The following is a 12,754-nucleotide window of genomic DNA, read 5'->3' as shown; positions in this document are numbered from 1 at the left end:
CATCTGGGAAGAAGTACTTAAGCATTTGAGACAGCTTTTTCCCCCAAGCCATGAGGAAACACAAGGCTAGCACATGTAATGTATGTAATAAGTGATATGTTATTTATAAAAATTGCCTCATGAAAATAACCAGCTCCACAGTCCAGAGAAACGCTATCTCGTTTTCACTGTACACTGCAAGGTTTATGACAAATAAATGTGACTTGACTTGATTTATGCTTTACAGCTACTTAGATTACATGTAAAATGAATTCTTTTACCTTTGTGGAACAGTTTTGAGATGCTTACATTTGTTAATATAACAATCCAAATTGTTATATTTTGAAAAGGATAATTCAGATTGTCCCAACATGTTGCAGAGATTATTAACTGTATTGGTAAAGGAAATAAAAAATGAAAATGCTGGAAATACTCAACAGATTAGGCAGCATCTGTGGAGAGAGAAGCAGAGTAGGTCCATGTTAACTCATCTGGACTCACCCTATCGAAGATATTCCTTCATTCCAATGTCAGGAAGGAATAATCAGAGCATGAAATCGTTGTTATATTAATGGATCAACACCATGATAATTGGAATTTAATTTTCTTTTTGGATGTTTGAATTCAGAGTGACCATATTCACTTTGTATTTGTCCCTTGATTATGAGAATCTTAGCAGCTTAATAAGTTTATACAGTGTGTTGCAAAATATTACAATTTGAGAAATTGCAATTTAAATTATATTTTAAAATTATAATGTTAAAATTATATAATATATGATTATAGTTTTAATTTAATCTTTATTTCTTGGTAACATATAGATATAAACCTGATAGAGATGCTAGAGTTGGTAGAGATGCTAGAGTTGGTTCATCTGAGTCAGGTTAGGGAGAATAAAAAGCTGGAAGGTGGATGAGCAAAGGACCAAGTTGGTCGGTCAGCGTACAATGCCAACACACAGTACCAAGTGTCACACATGAGCAATGATTACTTGGGAGAGATTTTAAAGAGGATTAAGCCAGCAAGAAACATTGAGAAAGACATGAATGAAAACCAGAGTGATGAAAGAATAAAAGAGTCATAGAAAGATACAGCATAGAAACAGGCTCTTTAGCCAATCAAATCCATACTGATCATCAATCACCCATTTACATTAATCCGACCTTGGTTCATTTTATTTTCCCCATGTTTTCATTAACACCTATCAGACTCTACCATGCATTCATACACTACAGTACCCTATTAACCGACCAACTGCATATCTTTGGGATAGAGGAGGAAATCAGAGCAGCTGGAGATAACCTTCCTTGTCACAGGGAGCATGTGCAAAGTCCACACATATAACACCAGAGGTTGGTGTTGATCACAGATTAATGGAGCTGAGAGTAGAACACACATATAGCACCAGAGGTTGGTGTTGATCACAGATTAATGGACACGGGGAGCATGTGTAAAGTCCACACATGTAGCACCAGAGGTTGGTGTTGATCACGGATTAATGGACCTGAGAGTAGAGCACACACATAGCACCAGAGGTTGGTGTTGATCACAGATTAATGGAGCTGAGAGTAGAGCACATATTTTATGAACTTATTAAGATTAGCTCAGTGATTTCATAGACATCCCAGAGATTTATTATCCAGTAACTAAGGCATCACATTTAATTTTCTCTCATTGATGTGCTTTAAAATTGATCCCATATTGTCTTACCTGCTGTTTTATGTCATAGTCATAGAGCCATACAGTGTGGATTCTGGCCTATTGGCCCAACTTGCCCATGCTGACCAAAATGCCCCACTCACACTAGTCACATATGTCTGCTTTTGGCCAATATCCCTCTAAACACATCATCTTATCCATGTTTCCATCCAAATGTTTCTTAAACATTGCAACAGAACTGGCTTCAACTACCTCCTCTGGCAGTTTGTTCCATACACCCACCACCCACTCCACAAAAAACTTACCCTTTGTGGTCCTATTAAATCTTTCGCCCTCACCTTAAACCAATATCCCCTAGTTTCCGATTCCCCTACTCTTGGGAAAAGACTCTGCGATCACCCGACCAATTCCTCTCATGATTTTGTACAGCACTTTGAGATCACCCTCCCCCCATCTTACTGCACCCCAAGGAATAAAGCCCTAGCCTGCTTAAACTCTCCCGATAATTCAGCCCACCCCCCTCCCAGCAACATCCTTTATTAATCTTCTCAGCATCCTTTCCAGCTTGACGATATCTTTTCTGCAGCACAATGAATAAAATGGAACATAATACTCTCGATGGGGCCTCACCAATGTCTTTATACAACTGCAACAAATCTTATGCTCTAATGTAGCTCATACATTTTTTCTTGATTATTTAATCACAAAGCTAGCTGCTTCTATTGCAGGAAACCATTAGTGTAATCTTATAATTAGTTGGTGTTTTACTCATATTCATTTTTTTTATATTTCATTACAACACTTTCAGGAGGCTGTTACATTCATCAAGTCTGTAGCCCTTTTCACACTGGCTAACTTGTAAATTGGCCATTCAATGAACCGGTTAAAGAAGCAGTTTTTGCCGTTCATGCTGGACCACTGTTAACCGGTTCTCTGCATCCTTTCACACTTTCCACCAGGCATCCCCAGGGAGAGGGTGCCTATCCTCCACTGGTGACGTATGAGTGACACATCAGGCGATGGCAGACCTGCCGCCCACCCCCTCCCCCACCGAATTTCATGTGGCCGAGAAACTCCTCCAAAAGTCTTCTGTGCATACAACCATTTCTCTGCTCCACGGAATTCTGCGAGGGCAGGTTCACCATCACTCATTCTCTCTCTCTGCAACTTTCCCACAGTCTTTATGAACTGTGTGTCTATGTGCTTTATAAATTTATAAAGGTTTATATAGGTTGGGCCAACAACAGAGGCTGAAGGGCTCATACAGTGCTGAACATAATGCTTAATTATGTTATAATTAGGCATGATTAATTTTGTTTAAATACAAGATCATAATACATTGATCAGGATTTAGTAAATAAAATCTAAAGTTTATACCTTCTTTTTAATCTTTAGTTCCTTCACATTCCTGCACTCATGCAAAAACTTCATCAACGCCTCACTACTTTATCCCTGGATAGTCCCTGTCCCTTTCACACTGGGCTAATGGGCACGCAAATGACCCTGGGGATGATACACCCTACCGAGACGGTCCATCCCCAGAGTGATTTGACGCCTGCATGCCGTTTCGCAAGCATTCACACTGGCCCTTTGCCCTTTAACCTGCATATTGGCCGTTAATTACTAGGATAAGGTGCCAGTGTGAAAGGGGTTACAATCAGATTTAGACTTACATAGCTGAAGCTTTGAGCCTGCTCCAATTACATTTTCAAAAGAACACAATTGTAAGGAAGGGAATACTGCAGGCTAGTTCAGACATTCATTGTATGATCTTTCCAATCCTGCAACACCATTGATGTAGACATCAATATCCCCACATTCCTAGAGCCCTGTTGAGCCCTATCACTGCATGGTGTAGAAATGAAATTGCAAACAGAGATTCCTATACATGGAAAGAACTGCAGCAGAAACTATGTTCGAAGGGGTAATTGAGTGCAAGCCAAATGATGAGGAGGCGATGTCTATTGTACCTTCACACTTTATTGGGCAAATTACATGTACCTTGGGGCTAACGTTATATCAGGCCCAAGACCTCAGCAATATATCTTTACTTTTTACGGATGCTGAAGAAGTTCCTCCAGCATTTTGATGTGTTTTTACTACAATCCCAGCGTCTGCAGACTTCCATGTTTCACTAATGTTATTCAACAAGGCTACTGCAGCAGGGTAGCTGTTACTGGAATAGCAAGATAAACGTGTCTTCAGGCATTGTTTTCTTCATAGCATCAGGGAATGGAAGCTGATGAAACAAAATCTTGTAATTTAATGTGTTTGGGTGGATTTGGTTAGATTGTATGAGATTAATGAAATGATATAATGTCTTTCTTGGTGTGATGTACTTTTCAGTGATGGGAATCTTGCTACAAAACAGATTATTTTCCTCCAGAGACCATCACTCCCCTGCAAAGAAAAAATGAAAGAACAAAAGGTAAATGGCCTCACATTCCTCTTCCTTTCTTTTGGTGGCAAGTTAAACTTCATGCATCATTCTGTACAGCAATACTATTGAAGGTTGGGTTATTTTAAGTTGTGAATATTGCTGAGCACATCTCTTATAATCCATTCATAATTCTGAAATAGAGTTATCGAGTCATAGAGCTCTACAGAACAAAAATAGGCCCTTCAGCCCAACCTGTTCATGCTCAACAAGATAGTCCCTTTTTCCTGAGTTTGGCTCATTAACCTCCAAGCCTTCCTCATAAGTGTACCTGTCCCAATCTTATAAATGTCCATCAGGTTTATTTTGCTTGTCTGAAGTAGGTTGAAGTTAGTAAAACAAGGATTATCAAGTCTAATTGACTCACAGTTAATGAATTTCAATCTGTACCTCCAGGAGAGAAGATTGACAATAGCAGTGTGTTATATTCATCATAGTGGTGTCATACAAATGCAATGATGATGTCCTCTTTAATCCTCTCTGAATTTGTTACCAAACACACTGTTTCTCACACAAAATAAAAACAAACGGCTGGAGGAGCTCAGAGGATCAGGTAGTATCTGCAGAGGCAAAGGGGTAGTTGGCATTATATGTCCAAAACATGCATCACCTCTTAGCTTCCACAGGTTACAGGATCACTGATTCACTCAGTTCCTCCAGTAGTTTACTTTTTTTCTCCAAATTCCAATATCTGCAGTCTATTGGCTCTCTACCCTGTTTCTAGCTTTTGGCAATATCCTTTACCTTTCCCATCCTTATTTTTTCATTGTCGAATATATGTTTTTCTCTCCTGTTTGTTACATCATTTTTCCCTCCATCTATCACCCTTCCAAGTTTAAGGTCATGGCCATATCCATGCCCATGTCTATGTCCATGTCAGTCTCTGTCCATGCTCATATCCAAGTCATGCTCATGTCCATCTATGTCCATGCACATGTCTATGGAAGATCCATCACCCTTCCTTTGCTTATTGTCTCAGAACTGTTCATCTATAAATGCAGTGATTATAGAAGTGGCTCAAGTCATTGCATACAGTTGCTACAATGTCTCCCAATGGCAGAATTTCAATATGAAGTTCATTTTCAATGGTAGCAACCTTCAGATATGGGCCATGTTGCAAGGAGTAGGAAGTTTAGGAAAGTCACTTTGGTCGAGGGCCATGGATAGCTGTGTAGTGATCAAGGACTTTTGAAAAGTAGTTACTGCCAGCTTAGAAGGGAGTAACTATCTGCATGAATTGAGGATTTAGAAGGGAAAACATATTATCTTGAATTGAGAAAAAACAATTTTATATGTATCAATTTGGTCATTTTAGGTGGTGTTCGCAAGAAGACATGTGCCCCTATATTTTATTTCTGTAGTATTTCAGACTTGAGATTTATTGTCAGAGTACATACATAATATCAAACACAACCCTAAGGTTCTTTTATCTGCAGGCAAGGCAGAATTTCCACTTATTGGTATTACAAAGAAAACTATGCACAGCATATATATGTAAACAGATAAAGAACTGTAGGCAGATAATCAATGTAAACAAACTGCAATACAGAGAGAATTAAAAAATGGATAAAGTGCACAAGTAAGAGTTCTTAAATGAGTCTCTGATTGAGTTTGTTGTTGAGGAGTCTGATGGTAGAGGGGTAGCAGCTGTTCCTGAACCTGGTGGTGCGAGTCTTGTGGCATCTATACCTCTTTCTTCATGGCAGCAGCAAGAACAGATCATGCGCTAGGTGGTGTGGATCCTTGATGATTGCTGCTACTCTCTAATGGCAGCGCTCCCTCTAGATGTACTCAATAGTGGGGAGGGTTTTCCCTGTGATGTCCTGTACCTTTTGGAGGGATTTAGGCTTAGTATTGGTGTCTCCAGAACAGACCGTGATGCAGCCGGTCAGCACACTTTCCACACCTCTGGAGAAATTTGCGAAGGGTTCTGGTATCATATCAAACCTCCATGCACTCCTGGGGAAGTAGAGGCTCTGACATGCTTTCTTCACAATGCCATTGGTGTATTGGGTCTAGGAAGTGATAGTGACTCCCAAGAACTTACCCCCTCCACTTCTGATCTCCCAATGATCATTGGATTGTATACCTCTGCCTTTCCTTTCCTGAAGTCAACAATTGGCTCCTTAGTTTTGTTGACATTGAGTACAAGGTTGTTATTGGTGCACCATTCAGTCAAATAAATGGTGCTGGCAACCCATGCTGACTTTCTACAGGCTGCAGAACCCCTGTTAAACACTCCTAGTGTTGGCAACCATTAAAAATATAAAGTTTACAGAGGACTTGCTAGTCCGTATTTGAATTTTTGCTACTGGTTATTGTGTTTGTGTCACTTGAAAGAAAGATTTCTGCTCTTTGAGGTTTTTATGCTTACTCTTTACACCTTCATGATATTGGTGATCTTCACGATTTTTCCCCAGTGGTTTAAGACTTCCCATTTTACTAATTATCTTTGATCCACGTGCCCTTTGCTTTTCTGAGGAGCTACACAGATAACTATCATGAAAATCAATATTACTTCAACATTATTCTGAAGAGACACAATATATTGCAGCATTGATTCATTCCAATTAATAAGTGAGTACTTTCATTGGGCCAGACATAAACATCATGGGCTACAGGAGAAACTTTTAGTTAAACAACGAAAGGATTTTAGTCAATTCGCTTACAGAAAAAGAAATCTATAGAACTGAATGGGTCATATGAAAGGAACTAAAACAAACAGGACAAACACTTTATTTATAAAATATTCTGTTTCTGTTCTTGATGTTGCCAGAGATTGTACTGATACAATGCAAAATTGAGGCAGCAATGTTGTGAGCAATGCACAAACATGCTGCAGAAACTCAGCAGGTCATGCAGCATCCATAGGATGCAAAGGTAACCAGCATTTTGGGCCTGGGCCCTTCATTAGGTATAAGCAAAAAAGGGCAGGCACCTGAATAAAAAGGTGGGTGGAGGATGGAAGAGGAGAGGAGGGAGAAAGAGGAGGGGGAGGAGCAGGCGCTAACAAGTATGCAATATTGTGAACTGCTTAGAAACATTTGAGCGGTGTGTATTTTAATTACATGGGTTTGGGGACTTTAGGATGTTAAACATTCCATATGATGGCCACGCAAAATGATGCCATTCTCTAGGAAAAGTAAAGATCAGAGAAATAAAACTGCAGACAATCCTGGTGATAATTCAACGCTGTTCTCCCTCTCTTTGCAGAAAAAATCAAGAAAAGATGACAAACCAAGCAAGAAAGACAAAAATTGCTTAAAAGATAAAAATGGCCAAGTGCCTCTTCAAATGAAGATCTCTACTGGAGTCTCTGATCAGAAAGAAAATCTGGAGCAAAGTGTGGCAAAGAATGAAGACAAAGAAGATGCTGAAAATAGAATAGCCTTGGAAACCGAGGGAAATGAAAAAGGTATCCCTGCACCTGAAGCAGTCCAAAACTACATATGTGTGACAAATGGTGAAATGGGTGGGTATTCTGGGGAAAACACAGGTCCAGAACATGGAATCAGCAAAGTCTGTGGCAACAATAATATGTGTGATAATGTGGATGTGAATGAAGTCCAGGAGAAGCATGGGAATAAATGGCAAAATGATACCAGAGATAGAAGTGAAGATGAGGCTAGCCAAACAAAAATTAACACTGCTGTGAATGACGAATATATTGTCACAAAGCAGCACCTTGATAACAGGCCAGTTACAGAAATGCCAGCTGAAGCCTTGAAGAAAGTAACTGGGTCCATCACAGAAACAAACACCAATGTCCACAAGGAAACAGAAGGAGTTGTAGAGGGAGAAGGAGGAGCGACCACCTTCACAGAATAAAATAATTTTCTAGTTAATAAAAAGATGATGCCATTTTTTTCTTGTGGCATTCTCTTGCTGTCCTAATTATGATGAGGTTATGACATGCACCTGTGCATCAGCTCACACACAAAACTTTGCTTGCTGTGCAATAAATATGCAGATGTTGTGAGAATCTTGTGTTTTTACATAAAAACTAATAATTTGGTGAAATGTGCACATGTCACAGTTAATGTTATAGGTAAAATAGTATATTTCTGTGGATGCAATCAGATAAACCTTTTATTACAATAATAAATGCTTTCTGTTTGTTAGCAGTTTTCTCTCACAGGATTATGTGCTCCACTATAATTTTATATTATCCCTCTAAATAAAAGATTCTTTTCACTGAGAAACTCATTTCAACATCTGTACTTTGAGCATCATATTTGTAAGTTTTATTCTGTGATGCTAAAATTAGAACACCAGGTTGAGATTCTGGTCATATGGAGTTATTGGATCTCAAACTCAAACATAGATGTTATCAACAGTTGGACCATATTTGTTAACCCTTGTTAAATATGTATTAAGATGTTAATTATGATGCTCCACAACTCCTAGTTTACTAAGTTTATTGCCATATGCACGAAGGTGCAGTGAGAAAGGTCACTTTGGAGCAGTCCAGCTGGTCAACCCATACGTAGTATAACAGGAAAAACAGTACAGAGTGCAGAGTTACAAACACAGGTCAGTTATAAATAGAACGGGGCAACATTACAGGTGTGAGCTTAGTTCAGGAGTAGATTTTCACTATGAATTGAATTGTTTATTGTCATGTGTATAATTCAATAGAATTCAGCTTGTTTTTGATTCTTACAATTCATTTACAATGATTTACAAAAATGCTTTACACAAAGTGATACTTGCAAGAGTGTTTAACAATATTTAGTCAGCTGTAGTGCACAGAAGTACTGAAAAAGCTGCTATGCTGCCCCATCATCCCAGTGCCCAAGAGGGTGGCAATAACAGGCATCAATGTCTACCACTCTGTGGCATTGACCTCCACAATTATGAAATGCTTTGAGCATCTGGTGGTGGAACACATCAAAGTGCACCTCCCAGAGACACTGAACAACCAAATTAACTGCTCACACTAACCATCTAAAAACTTTCATATGTACAAAACAATATTTATTTATTTGTGCAGATGAAATATTGTATTTGTCCTGTATATGTATTGTTTGACTGTATGCGTGTTTACGTCTGGTTGTGTGTCTGCATGTTGTGCACTGAGGACCGGAGAACACTGTTTCATCCTGCTGTACTTGTGCAATCAGATGACAATAAACTTGACTTTGCTCACATCACTTAAGTCATTCTTTCAACAAACTCAGTGCTAAATCAGAAGGGCATGGATACAAGTCCATTTTGAGAGTCTTGAGTACAAACTAAACTGGGCTGTCATATCTGTGCACTACTGAAGGAGAGCTGTTTTGTCAGAAGTGCTGACATTCAGGTAAACATGAAATATGCTACACTAATAAAAAGACAAGAAAGTTATTCATACCAAGATTTATCCTTTAACCAACAAATTTGTAATTTAATCACAATCAGATTATTTTTGTAGGAATCCATCCTGGCTGTGGAGGCAGGTCAGACCATCACACAAACTGCTGTTCCCTCCATCAACACTCCACGATGCCTCAATTAAGCAGCTGGCACACTAAGGACTCATCTTAACCCTCACACATTCTCTTCTCCCTCCTCCCATGGGGTGGTTTCAAAAGTATGAAATCACACACTACCAGATACAAGGATGTTTCTTTCCTGCTATATCAGTCTCTTGAACTAACCTTACACTGGTAATACAATATTGCCCTACTTGTTCCATCTGATCTCTCACTGTTAACAGACTCTCTGTACTGTTTTATTCTGCTGTGCTCGTGTAAGGATGGACTTGCTGGACAGAATGCAAACAAACATTTTCTCTGTACCTTGGCACACATGACAATAAATGTAAACTTGAAACTATTCTGTTAATGCCATAATGAGTCCCAATGTAAATCTGAATAACCCTTCTCCAGCCATTCTCGTGAGGCCCTTCACAGCCCACTCCTCCTCCCACTTCCGGGAGCCATAGCGTGTTTAAGTAAAATCCCTTGTTTACATCTCATGTAACACAAATATATTATATTTTTTAAATAATCGGTAGGAGAGAAGTATGGAAGAAACCAAAACTTGGCTGCTTCGCAGGGAAGGGGAACCATAAACTTTGAATTGTCCTAAACAGGTCATAATCAAAAAAAAGGTTGAGAATAGCTGCCCTACTCCATTCCCCTTGCTTACCCTGATTTCTCTGGCCCTACTTATGTTTTCCTTCTCTTTCCACTTCCTCACCCTCTTGACCTTATTGTCACCCACATCTTTCTTCCTTTAGGTCCCCATCCCCTTCCCTTCGATCCATGATCCATTGTCCTCCTATCAGAGTGTATCTTCTAGTATCTCTTCAAGTAACTCCTAGCTCCTTTTCCATTTCTTCCCTTGTATTCACATGGCACCAAGGAATCCTATCCTTCTCTTCTTTTTTTTTATTTATTTGGGCTTCTATCCTTCTTTTCTATTATTCCTAATGAAGAGTTATGGCCTGAAACATTAACTGTCATTGCTTTCCATAGATGCTGCCTGATATGCTTCAGAAGCCTTTGGGCTTCAATACCTAAGACATCTTCAAGGAAGTGTTTCTGCTTCTAATGGTACAATTCTTTCTTTCAACTACAACCTGAGGAAACAGCATTCTCTGGTCCTCGGTGCAACACACTGCAAGCACACTTGCAGACATAACACACATACAGACAAATGATGCATATGCATAGTACTTATATACAAATATTAAAATAAATAATTATTGTTAAATAGTTGAGTCACAGAGCGTTTGTCTGAGTCATTCAGCAGGCTCATTGCTCATGGGAAGAAACTGTTTCTCAACCTGGTGGTTTGGGCTCTGATTCTCCTGTATCTCTTGGCCTATAGGAGTAGCTGAAAATTGCTGTGCGCAGGGTGATAGGGGTCTTCATGATAGAGTGCTAGTGACATTCCTGACCATTAGAGAGAGTCAGCGATGAATATTTTAGTTTGGGTTAAATGAAGAACACAGCTGCACCACGTTGTTAATAAAATATAGTTGATACTGAAAGAACCGAAGCTTCTTTATTACTTAAAAGAAACATCACATGGTACTGGGAGTGTGTATTAATTGGTATCAGCAGAAAACATGGAAAGTGTAAAGGCTCCTTATGCTGTGAACGTTGACCACGTGTGGAGGTTGTCCAAGCAGCAATTCACGCTCTATCTGCAAATTATTGGGCTTGTTAGAAAACTGGATGCACAGCTACTTAAGCACTAGAGGCTTTCAAAACATTTGTTTTTGCCAAGGCAGAAGACCAGGGCAAGTTCGACAAGGTTATCGAGATGCTTGATGAAAAATGAAATGATTGAGAGGTACGTGCATCATGTACCCATGCAGCTGCTGACAGAGAGTTTTGATACTTTCTTTAATGGACTTAGTGAAAATGAAGGCATAGCCATAGCCACAGTGTCTGAACACACACATAAACAGATGAGAAATAGGAAACCACAAAAAGATGGAGAGACATTCAATTGTAAACGATGTGGCACTGAATATGCAGCAAAACAATGCCCAGCCTATAGAAAGGTACATAGCAAATGCAGAGGGCAGACTCATTCTTCATGGGCATGGTAGTGCAGGAAGATTTTAAACTAACAGACACTGAACAGCCAAGCATGAGCAAAGTTGAGCAGGACAGGTGGACTGTGTCATTGCATACAAATGGAGCAGAGATTCCTTTCAGGCTGGACTTGGGGGAAAGGCCAATTTGATCTGTGAGTGCAACATCAGGGCAATGAAGATAAAGCCATACATCCATTCAAATTCTGCAGCTCAAAGCCAACAATGGTCAGCACATTGACATGAAAGGTACATGTAGACTAAAGATGAAAGTTAAAGATAAAGAACACTACCTCAGGTTCATGGTAGTCCAAGATGGACATGAATTGCTGCTTGGTGACAAATCATGTGAAAACTTAAACCTAGTCAAGAGGGTGTAAAACATTAATAGCCCAAGGCATGGAACAGTGTAGATGAAAGACTGGATCAATTTACAGACATCTTCAAGGGGTTTGGAGTTCTACCATTCACCAAAACATATAGTTAAAGGAGTATGCACAGTCAGTAGTGTATGCCCCGAGGCAGGTTCTAGCATCACTAAAAGAAAAGCTCATGCAAGAACTTGACCAAATGGCGTCATTAGGGGTCATAAAAAAAGTGGAGGAGACCGCAGAATGGGTGAATTCGATGTTGTGTGTCAAAAAGAATGGTGACCTACACATGTGCATGGACCCAAAAGACTTGAATGCTAATATAAAGAGAGTGTAGCGAGCAGAGTGGTCATGGTCCGGATGGGCCGAATCACCCCATCAGAATGCGTCATGACGTTATTTCTGGATTCAGGTCCCCGAACCGAAAGTGACTTAAAAGAGAGTGGGATGTAAGATTAAAGTCATTCCACCAATATATCTGACTAGTGTGTGCATTTATTGAGTAGCGCTGCCACAGCAGGCCCTACATTGGTGACCCTGACGGTTCCAATGAAAGTGGAACTTTTCAACAACTCTGCAGCCATGCAAGAGGCTGCATCAGTTGCAACTGCCTCACTTTTGGGCTCACCAGCCAAGGGCTTGGCTTCAGCTGATGCAGCCTCTTGCATAGCTGCAGAGTTATTGAAAAGTTCCAATTTCATTGGAACCATCTGGGTCACCAATGTAGTGTCTGCTGTGCAATTTAACCTCAGAAGCATCGCATCTAAGGATACCAAA

The 12,754-nt window shown here is 39.8% G+C and overlaps 1 protein-coding gene across 3 annotated transcripts in view; it reads left to right on the top strand.

Annotated features, from left to right (window-relative positions):
* Positions 1-11,057, top strand: part of LOC138750776 (raftlin-like) — a 104,461-nt gene extending 93,404 nt beyond the window's left edge. For all 3 annotated transcript variants that reach the window (XM_069912928.1, XM_069912918.1, XM_069912924.1), the window contains exons 9-10: positions 3,985-4,066; positions 7,289-11,057. In XM_069912928.1, coding sequence (XP_069769029.1) covers positions 3,985-4,066; positions 7,289-7,903 — 697 coding nt within the window. In that variant the 3' untranslated portion in view covers positions 7,904-11,057. The remainder of the gene's footprint in view (positions 1-3,984; positions 4,067-7,288) is intronic.
* The last annotated feature ends 1,697 nt before the right edge of the window (positions 11,058-12,754 follow it).

Source organism: Narcine bancroftii, chromosome 1 (genome assembly GCF_036971445.1).
Source record: "Narcine bancroftii isolate sNarBan1 chromosome 1, sNarBan1.hap1, whole genome shotgun sequence".
NCBI classification, from domain to species: Eukaryota; Metazoa; Chordata; class Chondrichthyes; order Torpediniformes; family Narcinidae; genus Narcine; species Narcine bancroftii.
This window is presented reverse-complemented; position numbering and strand designations above follow the sequence as displayed.